This window comes from Lipotes vexillifer, unplaced genomic scaffold, assembly GCF_000442215.2.
Source record: "Lipotes vexillifer unplaced genomic scaffold, Lipotes_vexillifer_v1.1 scaffold36, whole genome shotgun sequence".
NCBI lineage: Eukaryota > Metazoa > Chordata > Mammalia > Artiodactyla > Lipotidae > Lipotes > Lipotes vexillifer.
The window spans coordinates 4741142-4760384 of NW_006792448.1; the positions used below are offsets into that span (position 1 = coordinate 4741142).

Below are 19243 nucleotides of genomic sequence, written 5' to 3' on the forward strand. Positions count from 1 at the left end.
GCACTCACCAGCCGGAGAGGCTTGTCTGCTCACCCGCCGGGGCGGGCAGGGGCTGGGAGCTGAGGCTCGGACTTCAGAGATCAGATCCCAGGGAGAGGACAGGGGTTGGCTGCGTGAACACAGCCTGAACGGTCTAGTGTGCCACAGCTAGCTGGGAGGGAGTCCGGGAAAAGTCTGCTGCTGCCGAAGAGGCAAGAGACCATTGTTTCCTGGTGCGTGAGGAGAGGGGATTCAGAGCACCGCCTAAACGAGCGCTGGAGACTATCGCGAGCCACGGCTATCAGCGCAGACCCCAGAGACGGGCATGAAGTGCTAAGGCTGCTGCTGCAGCCACCAAGAATCCTGTGTGCAAGCACAGGTCACTCTCCACACCTCCCCTCCCGGGAGCCCGTGCAGCCCACCACTGCCAGGGCCCTGTGATCCAGGGACAACTTCCCTGGGAGAACACACGGCGCGCCGCAGGCTGTTGCAATGTCACACTGGCCTCTGCCGCAGCAGGCTTGCTCCGGATTCCGTGCCCCTCCCTTGCCCTGGCCTGAGTGAGCCAGAACCCCCTAATCAGCTGCTCCTTTAACCCCGTCCTGTCTGAGCGAAGAACAGACGCCCTCAGGCGACCTACACGCAAAGGCGGGGCCAAATCCAAAGCTGAACCCCAGGAGCTGTGCAAACAAAGAAGAGAAAGGGAAATCTCTCCCAGCAGCCTCGGGAGCAGAGGATTAAATCTCCACAATCAACCTGATGTACCCTGCATCTGTGGAATACATGAATAGACAACGAACCATCCCAAATTGAAGTGGTGGACTTTGGGAGCAACTGTAGACTTGGGGTTTGCTTTCTGCAAATAATTTGTTTCTGGTTTTATGTTTATCTTAGTTTAGTATTTAGAATTTATTATCATTGGAAGACTTGTTTATTGATTTGGTTGCTCTCTTCCTTTTTTTATATATATAGACATATATATCTTTTTCCTTTTTCTCTTTTTGTGAGTGTGTATGTGTATGCTTCTTTGTGTGAATTTGTCTGAATAGCTTTGCTTTTACGATTTGTCCTAGGGTTCTGTCTGTCCTTTTTTTTTCTTCAGCACTTGTTATCATTGGTGGATCTTCTTTCTTTCTTTATTACTTTTTAATTATTTAATTTTTAATAATTTTTAATTTTAATAACTTTATTTTATTTTATTTTTCTTTCTTTTTTTTCTCCCTTTTCTTCTGAACCATGTGGCTGGCAGGGTCTTGGTGCTCTAGCCGGGTGTCGGGCCTGTGCCTCTGAGGTGGGAGAGCTGAGTTCAGGACATTGGTCCACCACAGACCTCCTGGCTCCATGTAATATCAAACAGTGAAAGCTCTCCCAGAGATCTCCATCTCAATGCTAACACCCAGCTCCACTCAACGACCAGCAAGCTACAGTGCTAGACACCCTATACCAAACAACTAGCAAGACATGAACACACCCCACCCATCAGCAGAGAGGCTGCCTAAAATCATAAGGTCACAGACACCCCAAAACATACCACCAGACATGGACCTGCCCTCCATTTACATTTAAGGTAGTTATCAATCATGGAGCTGGGAGACTTCTGGTGGACCAATGTCCTGAACTTGGTTCTCCCACCTCAGAGGCACAGCCCTCATGCCTGGGTGGAGCACCAAGAGCCTGTCATCCACACAGCTCAGAATAAAAGGGAGAAAAAAAGAAAGAATGAAAAAGATAAAATAAAATAATTTTTAAAAATAATTATTAAAAAAATTAAAGTAATAAAAAAGAAAGAAAGAAGAGAGCAAACAAAGCAAAAAACAAATCCACCAATGATAAGAAGCGCTAAAAACTATACTAGGAAAAAAATTTTAAAAACGGACAGACAGAACCCTAGGACAAATGGTAAAAGCAAAGCTATACAGAGAAAATTACACACAGAAGCATACACATACACATTCACAAAAAGAGAAAAAGGGAAAAAAATATATATATCATTGCTCCCAAAGTCCACCTCCTCAAGTGTCCATAGACAGATGAATGGATAAAGAAGATGTGGCACATATATACAATGGAATATTACTCAGCCATAAAAAGAAATGAAATTGAGTTATTTGTAGTGAGGTGGATGGACCTAGAGTCTGTCATACACAGTGAAGTAAGTCAGAAAGAGAAAAACAAATACCATATGCTAACACATATATATGGAATCTAAAAAGAAAAAGCAAAAAGATAAAATGGTCATGAAGAACCTAGGGGCAAGACAGGAATAAAGATGCAGACCTACTAGAGAATGGACTTGAAGACATGTGGAGGGGGAAGGGTAAGCTGGGACAAAGTGAGAGAGTGGCATGGACATATGTACACTACCAAATGTAAAATAGATAGCTAGTGGGAAGCAGCTGCATAGCACAGGGAGATCAGCTCAGTGCTTTGTGACCACCTAGAGGGGTGGGATAGGCAAGGTGGGCAGGAGGGAGACACAAGAGGGAAGAGATATGGGGATATATGTATATGTATAACTGGTTCACTTTGTTATACAGAAAAAACTAACACACCATTGTAAAGCAATTATACTCCAGTAAAGATGTTTAAAAAAATGTAAATGCTCCAACCAAAAGACATAGACTGGCTGTATAAACAAGATACCAAACAAGACCTGTATATATGCTGTCTCCAAGAGACCCACTTCAGATCTAGGGACACATACAGACTGAAAGTGAGGGGATGGAAAAAGATATTCTATTCAAACAGAAATCAAAAGAAAGCTGGAGAAGCAATTCTCATATCAGACAAAGTAGACTTTAAAGACTATTAAAGAGACAGAGAAGGACACTACATAATGATCAAGGGATCAATCAAGAAGAACACATAACAATTGTAAATATTTATGCACCCGACATAGGAGCACCTCAGTACATAAGGCAAATGCTAACAGCCATAAAAGGGGAAATCGACAGTAACACAATCATAGTAGAGGACTTTAACACCCTACTTTCACCAATGGAAAGAGCATCAAAAATGAAAATAAATAAGGAAACACAACGTTTAAATGACACATTAAACAAGATGGACTTAATTGATATTTATAGGACATTCCATCTAAAAACAACAGAATACAACTTCTTCTCAAGTGCTTATGAAACATTCTCTAGGATAGATCATATCTTGGGTCACAAATCAAGCCTTGGTAAATTTAAGAAAATTGAGAGCAGAAGCAAGAAGAACTACAATCCTGCAGCCTGTGGAATGAAAACCACATTCACAGAAAGATAGACAAGATGAAAAGGCAGAGGGCTATGTACCAGATGAAGGAACAAGATAAAAGCTCAGAAAAACAACTAAATGAAATGGAGATAGGCAATCTTCCAGAAAAAGAATTCAGAATAATGATAGTGAAGATGATCCAGGACCTCAGAAAAAGGATAGAGGCAAAGATCGAGAAGATGCAAGAAATGTTTAACAACGAACTAGAAGAATTAAAGAATAAACAAACAGAGATGAACAATACAATAACTGAAATGAAAAATACACTAGAAGGAATCAATAGCAGAATAACTGAGGCAGAAGAAAGGATAAGTGACCTGGAAGACAGAATGGTGGAATTCACAGTTACAGAACAGAATAATGAAAAAAGAACAAAAAGAAATGAAGACAGACTAAGAGACCTCTGGGACAATATTAAACACAACAATATTTGCATTATAGGGCTCCCAGAAGGAGAAGAGAGAGAGATAGGACCTGAGAAAATATTTGAAGAGATTATAGTTGAAAACTTCCCTACATGGGAAAGGAAAAGCCACCCAAGTCCAGGAAGCACAGAGAGTCCCATACAGGATAAACCCAAGGAGAAACATGCCGAGACACATAGTAATCAAACTGGCAAAAATTAAAGACAAAGAAAAATTGTTGAAAGCAGCAAGGGAAAAACGACAAATAACATAAAAGGGAACTCCCAGAAGGTTAACAGGTGATTTCTCAGCAGAAACTACACAAGCCAGAAGGGAGTGGCATGATATACTTAAAGTGATGAAAGGGAAGAAGCTACAATCAAGATGACTCTACCCAGCAAGGATCTCATTCAGATTCGTTGGAGAAATCAAAAGCTTCACAGAAAAGCAAAAGCTAAGAGAATTCAGCACCACCAAACCAGCTCTACAGAAAATGCTAAAGGAACTACTCTAAGTGGGGAACAAAAGAGAAGAAAAGGACCTACAAAAACAAACCCAAAACAATTAAGAAAATGGTAATAGGAACATACATATCGATAATTACCTTAAACGTGGATGGATTAAATGCTCCAACCAAAAGAAACAGGCTTGCTGAATGGATACAAAAACAAGACCCACATATATGTTGTCTACAAGAGACCCACTTCAGACCTAGGGACACATACAGACTGAAAGTGAGGGGATGGAAAAAGATATTCCATGCATATGGAAATCAAGAGAAAGCTGGAGTAGCTATACTCATATCAGATAAAATAGACTTTAAAATAAAGAATGTTACAACAGACAAGGAAGGACACTACATAATGATCAAGGGATCAATCCAAGAAAGATATAACAATTATAAATATACATGCACCCAACATAGGAGCACCTCAATACATAAAGCAACTGCTAACATCTCTAAAAGAGGAAATCAGCAGTAACACAATAATAGTGGGAGACATTAACACCTCACACCAATGGACAGATCATCCAAACAGAAAATTAATAAGAAGACACAAGTTTAAATGACACAATAGACCAGATAGTTTTAATTGATATCTACAGGACATTCCATCCAAAAACAGCAGATTACACTTTCTTCTCAAGTGCACATGGAACATTCTCCAGCATAAATCACACCTTGGGTCACAAATCAAGCCTCAGTAAATTTAAGAAAATTGAAATCATATCAAGCATCTTTTCTGACCACAACGCTATGAGATTAGAAATGAATTACAAGGAAAAAAACGTAAAAAACACAAACACATGGAGGCTAAACAATACGTTACTAAATAACCAAGAGATCACTGAAGAAATCAAAGAGGAAATCAAAAAATACCTAGAGACAAATGACAATGAAAACACGATGATCCAAAACCTATGGGATGCAGCAAAAGCAGTTCTAAGAGGGAAGTTTATAGCTATACAAGCCTACCTCAAGAAATAAGAAAAGTCTCATAAACAATCTAACGTTACACCTAGGGGCTTCCCTGGTGGTGCAGTGGTTGAGAGTCTGCCTGCCAATGCAGGGGACACAGGTTCGTGCCGCGATCCGGGAAGATCCCACATGCTGTGGAGCAGCTGGGCCCGTGACCCATGGCCGCTGAGCCTGCACGTCCGGAGCTTGTGCTCCGCAATGGGAGAGGCCACATTAGCCCGGAAAAAAAAAAAAAAAAAAAAAAGTAACACCTAAAGGAACTAGAGAAAGAAGAACAAACAAAACCCAAAGTTAGCAGAAGGAAAGAAATCACAAAGGTCAGAGCAGAGGGGGACTTCCCTGGTGACGCAGTGTTGAGAGTCCGCCTGCCGATGCAGGGGACACGGGTTCGTGCCCCGGTCCGGGAAGATCCCACATGCCATGGAGCATCAAGGCCCTTGAGCCATGGCTGCTGAGCCTGCACATCTGGAGCCTGTGCTCCGCAGCGGGAGAGGCCACAACAGTGAGAGGCCCGTATACCGAAAAAAAGGAAAGAAACCATGAAAATCAGAACAGAAATAAATTAAAAGAAATGAAGAAAACAATAGCAAAAATCAATGAAACTAAAACCTGGTTCTTTGAGAAGATTAAAAAAAAATGATAAACCTTTACCCAGACACATCAAGAAAAAGAGGGAGAGGATTCAATCAATAAAATTAGAAATGAAAAAGGAGAAGTTACAACAGACACCGCAGAAATACAAAGCATCCTAAGAGACTGCCACAAGCAACTCTATGGCAATAAAATGGACAACCTGGAAGAAATGGACAAATTCTTAGAATGGTATAAACTTCCGAGGCTGAACCAGGAAGAAACAGAAAATATGAACAGACAAATAACAAGTAATGAAATTGAAACTGTGATTAAAAATTTTCCAACAAACAAAAGTCCAGGACCAGATGGCTTCACAGGTGAATTCTATCAAACATTTAGACAAGAGCTAAAACCCATCCTTCTCAAATTCTTCCAAAAAATTGCAGAGGAAGGAACACTCCCAAACTCATTCTATCAGGCCACCATCACCCTGATACCAAAACTAGACAAAGATATAACAAAAAAAGAAAATTACAGACCAATATCACTGATGAATATAGATGCAAAAATCCTCAACAAAATGCTAGCCAACAGAATCAAACAACACATTAAAAGGATCATACACCATGACCAAGTGGGATTTATCCCAGGGATGCAAGGATTCTTCAGTATACACAAATCAATCAATGTGATACACCATATTAAGAAATTGAAGAGTAAAAACCATATGATCATCTCAATAGATGCAGAAAAAGCTTTTGACAGAATTCAACACCCATTTATGATAAAAAACTCTCCAGAAACTGGGCATAGAGGGAACCTACCTCAACATAATAAAGGCCATATATGACAACCCCACAGAAAACATCATTGTCAATGGTGAAAAACTGAAAGCATTTCCTCTAAGATCAGGAACAAGACAAGGATGTCCACTCTCACCACTAGTATTCAACATAGTTTTGGAAGTCCTAGCCATGGCACTCAGAGAAGAAAAAGAAATAAAAGGAATACAAATTGGAAAAGAAGAAGTGAAACTGTCACTGTTTTCAGTTGACATGATAGTATACATAGAGAATCCTAAAAATGCCCCCAGAAAACTACTAGAGCTAATCAATGAATTTGGTAAAGTTGCAGGAGAGAAAATTAATGCACAGAAATTTCTTGCATTCCTATACACTAATGATGAAAAATCTGAAAGAGAAATTATGGAAACACTCTGATTTACCATTGCAACAAAAAGAATGAAATACCTAAGAATAAACCTACCTAGGGAAACAAAAACCTGTATGCAGAAAACTATAGGACACTGATGAAAGAAATTAAAGATGATACCAACAGATGGAGAGATATACCATGTTCGTGGATTGGAAGAATCAATATTGTGAAAATGACTATACTACACAAAGCAATCTACAGATTCAATGCAATCCCTATCAAATTACCAATGGCATTTTTTACGGAACTAGAACAAATCATCTTAAAATTTGTATGGAATTATACCCCAATAAAGATGTTAAAAAAAAAAAAAAAAAGAATGCTCAAGTAAACACTAGTTGGACCGTTAAAAAAAAAAAGCTACAGTAATCAAGACAATATGGTACTGGCACAAAAACAGAAACATAGATCAATGGAACAAGATAGAAAACCCAGAGATAAACCCACACACCTATGGTCAACTAATCTATGACAAAGGAGGCAAGGATATACAATGGAGAAAAGACAGTCTCTTCAATAAGTGGTGCTGGGAAAACTGGAAAGCTACATGTAAAAGAATGAAATTAGAACACTCCCTAACACCATACACAAAAATAAACTCAAAATGGATTCGAGACCTAAATGTAAGACTGGGGACTATAAAACTCTTAGAGGAAAACATAGAAAGAACACTCTTTGACATAAATCACAGCAAGATCTTTTTTGATCCACCTCCTAGAGTGATGGAAATAAAAACAAAAATAAACAAATGGGACCTAATGAAAGTTCAAAGCTTTTGCACAACAAAGGAAACCATAAACAAGATGAAAAGACAGCCCTCAGAGTGTGAGAAAATATTTGCACATGAATCAGCAGACAAAGGATTAATCTCCAAAATATATAAACAGCTCATGCAGCTCAATATTAAAGAAACAAACAACCCAATCCAAAAATGGGCAGAAGACCTAAATAGACATTTCTCCAAAGAAGACATACAGATGGCCAAGAAGCACATGAAAAGCTGCTCAACATCACAAATTATTAGAGAAATGCAAATCAAAACTACAATGAGGTATCACCTCACACCAGTTAGAATGGGCATCATCAGAAAATCTACAAAGAACAAATGCTGAAGGGGGTGTGGAGAAAAGGGAACCCTCTTGCATTGTTGGTGGAATGTAAATTGATACAGCCACTATGGAGAACAGTATGGAGGCTCCTTAGAAAACTAACAATAGAATTACCATATGACCCAGCAATCCCACTACTGGGCACATACCCTGAGAAAATCATAATTCAAAATGAGTCATGTACCACAATGCTCATAGCAGCTCTATTTACAAAAGCCAGGACATGGAAGCAACCTAAGTATTCATTGACAGATGAATGGGCAAAGAAGATGTGGCACATGTGTACAATGGAATATTACTCAGCCATAAAGAGAAACGAAATTGTTATTTGCAGTGAGGTGGATGGACCTAGAGTCTGTCATACACAGTGAAGTAAGTCAGAAAGAGAAAAACAAATACGTATGCTAACACATATTTATGGAATCTAAAAAAAAAAATGGTTCTGAAGAACCTATGGGCAGGACAGGAATAAAGACTCAGACGTAGAGAATGGACCTGAGGACATGAGGAGGGGGAAGGGTAAGCTGGGACGAAGTGAGAAAGTGGCATGGACATATATACACTACCAAATGTAAAATAGATAGCTAGTGGGAAGCAGCCACATAGCACAGGGAGATGTGCTCAGTGCTTTGTGACCACCTAGAGGGGTTGGATAGGGAGGGTAGGAGGGACACGTGGGAAGGAGACCCAAGAGGGAGGAGGTATGGGGATATATGTGTGTGTATAGTTGATTCACTTTGTTATAAAGTAGAAACAAGCACTCCATTGTAGAGCAATTATAGTCCAATAATGATGTTTAAAAAAAAAACAAAGCTGCAACAAGAAGTAAGAACTTCGAGGAAAGGAAAAATCCCACTAGTAAAGGCAAATAAATTCTATAACTATAATAGCTAAAAGATAGACATGAAGATATAAAATATGACATCAAAAACACAAAACATGGGGGAGGGGAGTAAAAAAATGTAGATCTTTTAGGCAGTATTTGAACTTAAATGACTACCAGTTTACAACAAAGTAGATATAGTTATGGGTCAACATATACAAACCCCAAGATAACCGCAAATCAAAAACCTACAATAGATACACAAAAAACTAGAGAGAAAGGAACACAAGCAAATCATCAGACCGAAAGGGAAGAAACTGAAAAGAAGAAGAAAAGAACAAAGAACTACAAAAAAACAGAAAACAAGTGACAAAATGACATAGCTATCGATAATCACTTTAAATGTCAATGGATTAAATGCACCAATCAAAAGACATAGGGTGGCTGATTGGATTAAAAACAACAAGACCCGTCTATACTGCTACTTACAAAAGGCTCACTTGCAGAGAGGCAATTTTAGGCTTATGATAATGTTTGGAAGCCTCAAAGTACCAATCTAAATACACATTCCATTCAGTTCTAGAAATTTTAGCACTATTGTATTCCAATTTGGTTTTTAAAAAATTCATTTTGGGGATTTCAGAAGTTCCATTTGGCCATTGGTATTCTAAATTGCCTTTGGTCAGGTAGATCCATTTAGTTAGAAATGCGTATGAGGAAGAACTGAGGTTTTTACACATAAAATTGACCAGATTCCCTGTAGGAGGGGTACCCTCAAAATATTTAGATAACTGGGATCCTATTTCTCAGAGCATTTTCTATAGAGTAAAAGAATAATTTTTAAACAGATTAAAAAACTCAACCATCTTACATTTTAAACAACTCAGTTCAATAGCTTAAACAGTTCAAATATCTCAAACAGCTTGCAAAGGAACTGCAGGTCTAATACTAGCAAGTTCTAAGGGAACAGGTTGGTTCTAGAGGAGCCAGGCCAAAGGCTTCTCAGCCCACTTCTCATAGAACAACCCCTACTCCAAAGGAATGGGTCAAAGGCTGAAACAGCACAGTTGCAATGAAACAGCCCCCGTTCCAAAGGGAACAGGTTGAAACCTAACCAGTTTCAGTTGAAAGAGTCTGATCTCAAAATCTGACCAAGGTGGCAAATGAGTACTCGTATAAAGAACAAGGCCTTAACCAGAAAGGACAAAACCTTAAAATAGATCCCAGATAAGGCCTGGAAAGCTTCAAATGCAAAGAGAGTATGAGCTCAGATCCAGGAAAAAGACATACCTTCAAACTCCAGGGTTGACAAGAAAAGCAGTGGGCACGATGGGCTCACTTGTGGGTATCTCACCTGTTTGCTCACCAGCCCCAGACCTGTCGGGGCTCTTCTCTGGATCCCTGTATGGGCCACCAAAATGTTGACCTAAAACAAATAGACTGCCACTTATTTCTCTAGCAAAATGGGTTTTTTGGGAGCAGCAGAGAATTGCAATTCGGAGTCTGCAACCCTGGCAAACTACCTGCAAGTCCCCACAGAGCAAGGGAGAACTCTTGGAAAAGGCAGTTGGGAGAGTTGTAGTAAACAAAGAGTCCAGGGCTTTCCATTGACTGAGTTGTTGCCAGGAAAGAAGTGGAGTCTTTCTTTTTCCTGTTGGACACTGCCATCATCATAGGGAGTGAGAGCTCCCCCTTCTGGTCACCAGACTCTATTTAATTGACGTTTTTGTTTATTAATTTTGTTTACAGAGGGCAGCAATTATTTCCTTTACAGATGGGGAAACAAAGGCTAAGAGAAGTTAGGATGATGACATCCTTAATCTGCTGATCTACCACCAGGAGGGTATCATCCTAAACTCTGCCCTCACCCAGACTCCCAAGAAATAGTTTCAGCCCAGAGAGCCTAGGACAATTCTCATGAGACAGAAATCAAGAGAAGCAGTGAGAATTCCTTGTATGTTGTTTAGGACTCAGCCATGCAAATTTTAGGCATGAACAGTGGGTGGGGTGGGGGGGAAGAAGTCCTGAGCTGGTTTTTTGGAGATTTAAGTTCCATTTCTGGCTCTGACAAGAAAACGTGCGGCCTTGGACAAGTCACTCTCTTAGCTTCAGTTTTTTCCTGCTTCTTAAAACAATATTGTAATATCCTGAGTTCATTTTTTCCAACTAGATTTTTGAGATAAGGCAGTTGTATATTTTTCTGTTGGACATTTAAATCCACTGCTTTTCTGTTCAGTTCTCTTAGATATAAGAGCATGTCAACCACTATATTTTTCTCCAGAAGACCACATGGAGGGTCTGTAGGATAGGATTGGGCAAAGAGCCAATCTTTTTATACTCTACCTTCTTAGACAGGACCCACAAGAAAGTGCTTCTCCTTAATTAAGCCCGATGATCAACTGTGGAAAGGCCAGTGGGGCTCTCCTTGTAAAGATGAAATGCAGCCATGGGCAGAAAACAATGCAGGTAATTCCAGCCAGGAAGGTCTAGTCTGGACATTTTTCAAAGGGCTACAGATTGCATAACCTAACATCTACTACCCCAGGGCAGTGTCTCCCAAGCTGTTGAGGAAGATGAGCCAGGAGAAGGTTTTCCAACCTGTTTCAGTTAGTAACTGCAAATAACAAGAGACCTAAAGATAGTGGCTTAAATGAACAAGGAATTTTTCTTTTCCTACACATAAAAATTCAAAGAGAAGCAGTTGAGAATGATATTGCAGCCCCAGTGAATTCAGGGACCTAGGCTCTTTCAACCTGACCACTCTGGCAATCTTACAAGTGGCTTCCATTCTAAAGGTTGCCCATGGTTCCAAGAAGACTTGGAGCTGGAGCTCCAGACATCACATCCACATTCCAAGCAGAATGAATGGAAGGGTAAGGGGCAAAAAGGTGCTCCTCCCAGTTGAGTCAGACCCTTTAAAAGAAATTTCCCAACATCTTATATATCATGATCACCCCTAGCTGCAAGGAGAATGGAAACTGGCTGGGCAACTAGAACTCTATGCCATACTACCTGAGCAAGTTTTTATGCTGTTTAATCTGGATTGTTTTGGAAATGAGTGCCTTCTAGAACTTTCATTTACCAGGTTACATATATAAATGCTATTTTTTATTATCCTCCCTAAATTCCTACTTTCCTTAAGACCTTGCTTTTGCCAACCTCATTTTTGCTGTGATAAGCTTTTCTTATCTATGATAAGCTTTTCAGGCATCTAACCCCTGTACTTGGCTAGCCATTATCTTTCTCACCCCACTTCACATGGGAGTGCTAGGTGCAACTAAGATAATTGGTCAACAGGGCTTTTAGATGTGGCAACCATGCTCTCTTTGATCTTCTCTTGGGAGTTACCAGCTCCCTCAGTCCCTGGAGGGTAGATGCCTGCCAGTCTGAAAAGCTCTGTTGTACTTTGTCTCAGAGGCAGGGAGCTGAGATCAGTGCCTCCAGAGGTCATTTCCAAGTGTCCAAGCCTACCCTGGTCCACGTGGCCTGTGATGAGGCTGGGCTCCCATGATCTCTTGCAGTTATTCCCTACTATGTGTCAGTCACCACGGGGAAGCAGAAGGACGCAGCCACCGACAGCCGGGCCTTCATCTTCCTCATCGGAGAGGATGACGAGCGCAGTAACCGCATCTGGCTGGACTATCCCCGAGGGAAGAAGGGCTTCAGCTGCGGCTCAGTGGAGGAGTTCTATGTTGCAGGCTTGGATGTGGGCGTGATCAAGAAAATAGAGGTGCTGGGCCCTAGGGCCTCGGGATGGTGACCACCCCTAGGGAAGGAAGGAAGGAACTGACCAGTACACAGGTGGGAGGGTGAGTGGGACGGACCTGAACCCCACTCAGAACAGGCAGCCGAGGAGGAGCTCCTGGCCCCTGCCATCAACTAGCTGGGTGACCTTGGTTGCATCACCTGCCCCTCCAGGTCCGTTTTCCACCCACCCAATGGGGATGCCTGTGTATTAGTTTTTTATCGCTGTGTAACAAATTACTACAAACTTAATAATTTAAGGCCACACAAATGTATTATTTCACAGTGTCCTGAGTCAGAAGTCCAGGTCTGAGTTAGCTGGGCCCTCTTCTCAAGGTCTCACTGGGCTGAAATCAAGTTGCTGCCACGGCTGGGGTCTCATCTGAGACTTGGGGTCCTATCCCAAGCTCAATGGTTGTTGAAGGAATCTGTTTCCTTGTAGTTGTAGGACCAAGGCCAGAGGCTGCCGGCATTCCCTGCCACGTGACCCTCTCCAAAATAAGAAAGTTTCTTTCTTCAAAGCCATTCAGAGAAGATCTGTTCTGCTTCAAATCTCTCTGACTTCTTCCATCTCTGACGTCTAGACCCTCTTTTAAAGGGCTCACCTAATGAGGTCAGGCCCACCTAGAATAATCTTTTGATTAATTCAAAGTCACCTGATTAGAGACTTTAATTACATCTGCAAAATCTCTCCACCTTCACGGGAGGGACTCTGGTCAGTGAGTGCGAAGCACATTGGAAGGCAACGCTGAGGGAGGAGGCAGAAGAGTGGGGAAGCGGACCCTGAGCAGGGGGGGCTTCTTTCCCAGTTGTGCCCTGTCCTCATGGCCCCTGTGTGTCCCCTCCTAGCTGGGCCACGACGGGGCCTCCCCCGAGAGCTGCTGGCTGGTGGAGGAGCTATGCTTGGCTGTGCCCACCCAGGGCACCAAGTACACGTTGCGCTGCAATTGCTGGCTCGCCAAGGACCGAGGAGATGGAGTCACCTCCCGTGTCTTTGACCTCCTGGATGCCATGGTGGTGAACATCGGGGTGAAGGTATAGAGGGCACCTGTGTGTGTGCATTTTGTGGCTAAGGGCAGTGCAGGCTGAGGTGGGCGAGCAGCAGGGGAAATGGAAGTGAGAGAAGCAGCAGACTCATCCCTGGGGCATTGGCAGGGCCTGCAGCCCTATATAGCAGCCAGACCCACTTTGCTAGGAGCCAAGAGAATCAAGTCTCTTCTTGTCTGCAGCTCTGTAACCATGCACAAGTCATCTGGCCTCTCCGGGCCTTGGTTTTCTCATACAGCACATGGAAATAATGCTTTCTATCCTGTTCCATGTAAGATCTTGATGAGAACTAATGAGACCATGAACAGTCCAGAAAAGCTTTGCATGCTCTACACAGACATGCAGAGTCATTATTCTCCAAAGGATGCTGCAACAACACCAGTAGGCCAGTCATGAGGACAGATGGCATTTGGGAGACTGTGAGCCTCTGGGTATCATAGTGTAGTGAGTGCTGTCTGCACAAGACCCCCTTAAGGGGAAAAAGCTGGAAGGCAGGTGCTCTAAGCTCCTGTCCCATCTCCACCTGTAACTAGCCAAATGACCTGCGACAAGTTGTATAAAGTCACAGGTGGGTGTCAGGCAGGAAGCAGGATGCCTGGGTACTGGGGCCCAAGGAAACGTGGCCAGCTGGTGGTGCAGAGGCCTCTGTGTCACATGACCTGCAGGTTCCCTTTCTCTCTGAAAAGCTGTGGGGTAAACAGAAGGTCCCAGCCCTCATCTCTATTCCTGAATCCAAACAAATGCACTACTAGATTTAGGTCAGAAGCCGTCACACACAGGTAAGGAGAAATCGCTCTGAGCCTGAGCATGCCCTGACTGTATAGTATATGGAAACAGAACGAAGGGCTGAGTTATGGGCTCTAAAACTCTTGCCAGGCAGGAGTGTGGATGCCTGCCCATCCCCTGCTTGACAGCCAGAGAGCAGAACTTTCTACGGCATCGATACCCCCCTCCCTTGCTCAGCCATCTCCATCTGTGGCCAGACAGTCAGTGCAGGAGAGCACACAATTCATCCAGGGACCTCCGTCCTGACCCAATTCCCAGCACGCACGTGGGCGTGTGTGTGTGTGTGCCACTCCCAGCGCATACGCACACCCCGCTCGGTACAGCTACATCTCCCTCTGAGCTCTTTAGTCTGTGGAAATCCAGACCCACACCCCAGTTATTCATGTTACAAAAGAACACACGTTTGTCACTTTACAAAGAACTATAGGGCTCTTTGGACTGGCCACCTCCCCGGGACATCTGATATCAGACTGGAATTACAAAAGCCCTGTTTCTGTGTCTCTTTCTGGAAACACACCTATGACATAAAAAGAGATGTGTCTGCATAAAGGAGAGAAAAATGGACACAGAGAACACAGGAGTCTGGAGAGATCAGCCTTAAAGGGACAGTCTCCATGGGGCCACCAAGCACTCACTTTGATCATTCTGTTTCTATGTCTGCTGGATTAGAGCAAAATAGTGTCAGGCTTCTGCTTTCATTTCTGATAGCTCCGTGCCCATCACAAATGTCCTTGTTAGGTTGTCTAAGAGGATTTTCCTGGTAAAGCAAGGTGCTCTTCAATGACTCCCTTGGCAAACATGTCCTCCTGGCCAGGCCTGAAATACTACTTTGAACCTTGCAGTAGCGTGGTGAAGATTCTAGATGCTGCTTGAAAAGGCACAACACCAGGGGCATGATCACTGCCATGAATAACTTGGGTTATGAGTCCGAAAGCACCTGGGTGATGGGCACCTAGCTCCTGCACGAGTGACAGCAGCCACTGGGGAAGGGAAGGGCCGGGTACAGGTATATGCAGAGGAGATGCTCAGCCTGGCACATCATTGGCCATGTGTGCAAGCCTCTCCGGAACCTTCGAGACCTAACTGCTAGTCCTTGGGCACCTGGTGAGAGGCGTGGAGTAAGAAGCCAGGACCAGAGAAACTTCCAGGTCAGGGGTGAAGATGGCCCCTCTTGACATGAGGCTGCCTCTTGGAGGAAGAACCAAGGCAGGGGCCTCGGTGAGGGCACCACCATCCTCAGAGGAGTAGGCTGCTCCCTCCGCCTCCGGCAGAGACAAAGGGAATACAAAGGGAATACGTCCTCTTTGGAGCAAACCTCAGGCAAAAGGGCAAAATTCCAATCTAAAGTGAAAACCACGTACAATAGGCGGCTGTCCCACTTCACAAGTGAATGGAGGCAGAAGTCCCTGAACCATCAGACTGGGCGCGCTTCCCACTCACCAATGTGCAGGGTGTGTGCTGGCTGCAGCAGGAAGGAGGGAGTCCCCCAGAACCATCCCCAAGGCGAAGTGTCTGTAGCTCTCGCAACTCTACAAAGTGCTTATCCCTATTTTATGGGGGAGGAAGCAGAGGCTGGAGAAGGTGGGGCCTCTGCCCAGGTCAACAGCTAGCACGGGACGGATCTGGGACTCAAATGGCGCCCTGCATGGCTCCAAAAGCCACTGTCTGGCCAACACACGCTGCTGGGATGAACAGACTTAGGTTGAGATTCGACTGACAAAGAAATTGGTTAACACTGGGGCTTTTGGTCATATTCCTACTGCACATGCGTTCTCTATCAGAAACTGAGCTCCTCTCCAGCACTGAACTGGACACAGCCAGGGACACAGACAGTAACAAGGCCTAGCTCTTGCTCTCCAGACATTTATAGTTGATTAGGGGGAGATCTCTTTTCAGAGCCATGGAGCTTGGAGGGCGTGTTGTCTTGCCCCAGTGAGAGTGAGGCAAATCCGTGGGGTTAACGGTTGAGACCAATGCCCAGGACCCACATCCCTCTCGTGGCAGGTGCTCTATGAAATGACGGTGTGGACGGGTGACGTGGTTGGTGGTGGCACCGACTCCAACATCTTTATGACCCTCTACGGCACCAACGGCAGCACAGAAGAAGTGCAGCTGGACAAAAAGAAGGCCAGGTATCTGGAGGTGGCCTGTGCCCCTTGCCCCTTTGCCCCTCCACACACCCAATCCTCCACCATCCAGCCCCATCCAGCCTTTAAATAGACTGCTCCCCTCACTCTCCCCTCATCCCTTGGGGCCTCCATGCCTCTGTGTAATTTCTCCCTCCTGGAAAGCTTTTCATCCACTCTCTCTGTCTCAAGACCCTTCTGTTTCAAGGGCTAGCTCAAATCCACCTCCTCCAGGAAGCCTTCCTTGATCACCTCAGCCCATAGCACTCCTTCCTTCCTACCTTCCGCCTTTCCTTCCTTCCTTCTGTCACTCCTTCTGTCACTCAAAGATGTTTACTCTAAGGTCTGTGTTAGTTGATAGCGTTGTGTCATTGTGTATCTCCTGCTTTCATTCTTTGTATGGTAGTAATGTAACCTGTTCACATTAGGGGAAGCTGGGTGAAGGGAACACAGAAATCCTGTTTTATTTTGCAACTTGCCTGCAAGTTCAAAATGATTACAAAAAGGCTAAAATAGTTTTTAAAATATTAAAAAACAATTGAACCTATGTCAGACACTGTCTCAGACATTGGAGAAACAGTACAACCGGGAAGAAAAGATGTTCAAACTCACAAAGCTTAACACCTGAGGGAACCACAGCAACAGCATTGACACTGATGTGGGCTTATTTTGTGCTGGACATTTTTCTAAGCTCTTTGAATGTATTGATACACCTAGTCCTCCCTACAACTCTATGAGGACCGTTATTAACATCCCCATTCTATAGGTAAGAAAACTGAGGCACAGCAGGGTCAAGTCATGTTGCTCAAGGTCCCAGAGCCAGTAAGCTATGGCACTGGGCACTGCACCCAGGTGGCCCCAGTCTTAGGCAGTAGATTCTACTGCCTCTTAAGATAGTTATTAGTAATGGCAATAAAGGTGAACCTCTTGTGGTGTTTCCTGTCTGCGCCTTCCAGCAAATCCTCAGCTTGGTCCTGGGTTTTGTTTGGTTTTCTGTGTTCAGCCATTGTCCCCCAAACCATCCCTGACCCCTGATATCTTAAGCATCAGAGGGGAGAGACTCAGAGCCCAAGCCTAGGATTTCTAAAACCCATCCACAGCCACTCACCCCTGAGGGCACACTGCTGCCTCCCCAGGCTGGAGGGCAGGATCCAGAGAAGCCTCCTTTCTGAGTCCTCACAGCTCCTGACTCTGGCCTTGCATGTAGCAGGCCTCAGTATGTACCTCTGGATGGTGGCAGTGGTGAGGACGGTGAGGACGATGCTGAAGCTCTTAGGAGCCAGGCACAGGTTTCTTCCCATGGACAGAGCAGTTCGCGAGAGCGGGAACTCTGCTCATCTTGTGCAGCTCGTGCCTGGGGGTCTGATGAGAACGGTTCTTGCCTGTCTTCTCTTAGCACTTCTACACTCTTATTATGCAACTCCCGTTTCCTCCTGGAATTCTCCCCTGATGATGATTGTAACAATGGCTAACATTCAGTGAGCACCTGCTCCCTGCCAGGCACCATTGTAAGTGCTTTTTAAAGATATATTAACTCACAACCAATAAGGTGCCTGAGACACAGAAAGGTGAAGTAACTCCTCAAGGTCACTCAGGTAGTAAGCAGGCGAGCTGAGGTTCGAACTCCTGAAATTGTGGAAATAAGCGAAGGCCAAGTGAGAACAGAGGCTATTTCTTTAGAGCTTGCTATAGCAAGGGTGTGAGCCACCATCACTTTGTCTGGCAGAGGTTAAGGCTGTTAGGACTCTGGCAAAGCTTCCGAGTGTAGCGTTACTGGGGGCATGGCGAAGCTGAAGGGGAGCTGCCTAGAATCGGGCATCTTATGTGATTGGATTGGGGAACGTATCTGGGTTTCTCTGATTGTCTTGAGTTGGAAGGGGGGGCAAATCAGGGAAGCTGGCAGTCATTCCCCACATCCTGACCATCATGGGCCCACTGCTGGGGAGGCTGCAGTCTGGCTGCCTGGGATGGCTGCTGCTGCAGAGGTGGTGGGTCAGAGTTCTGTTATCATCTGTTATCATCTCTGGTCTAGCTAGTGTCTGTTTGTATCTTCAATCTCTCACAATATTTACTGCAATACTTTGACCCTAATCTCCACCCCGCCCCCAGATTCCTGGAATTTCTCAGATTAATTATCCCACGCCTACATTCCACCTTATTTTATAGACACACACAGACACAGTTGCTGGTGGGAAAGATAGATACCTCCTTTCTGGTAGTATCTAAATTCCAAAAATGTTGCTTGAAAGTCATACCATATTGTAAATGCTTGGAGGCACCTTGTTAAAGAATTTTGGTTTTCCAAATTAAGATTTATTCTTTGAAGAGAGCCATTATTTCTTAATTATTCTGGAGGGCAAGCTCAGGGCTCTTACCCAAGATATATTTTGCTTCATTGCATTTGCAAGTGGCCCGAAGTTTGGCCTGTGTCTTGGAATCCTCATTATAGGGGTCAGCATCTTGACTCAAGAACTTGACTTGTAAGACCCACTGGGCTTGTGTCATGCACACAGCTTAGTGTTGTGCAAGGGAGCCTTTCCCAAGAAATGGCGTGTGACCAGGGTGGAGGCAGAAATGTGCATGTGTCACAGAGAAAGCATTGTGTAGGTTTGCCTGCTGCAATGCCCCTGTTGTAAAATGCTATACCCAGAGGCCAAATTTTTTTTTTTTTTTTTTTTTTTTTTTTTTTTTTGTTT

General features: G+C 43.8%; 1 protein-coding gene across 4 annotated transcripts in view; it reads left to right on the top strand.

Annotated features, from left to right (window-relative positions):
* LOXHD1 (lipoxygenase homology PLAT domains 1) overlaps nucleotides 1–19243 on the top strand; it is a 213373-nt gene that overhangs the window by 148944 nt on the left and 45186 nt on the right. For 2 of the 4 annotated variants that reach the window (XM_007465617.1, XM_007465618.1), the window contains 3 exons: nucleotides 12366–12574; nucleotides 13438–13623; nucleotides 16426–16553. In XM_007465617.1, coding sequence (XP_007465679.1) covers nucleotides 12366–12574; nucleotides 13438–13623; nucleotides 16426–16553 — 523 coding nt within the window. Of the gene's footprint in view, nucleotides 1–12365; nucleotides 12575–13437; nucleotides 13624–16425; nucleotides 16554–19243 lie in introns of those variants that run through there. The other 2 variants (XM_007465616.1, XM_007465619.1) reach the window with 2 other exon arrangements.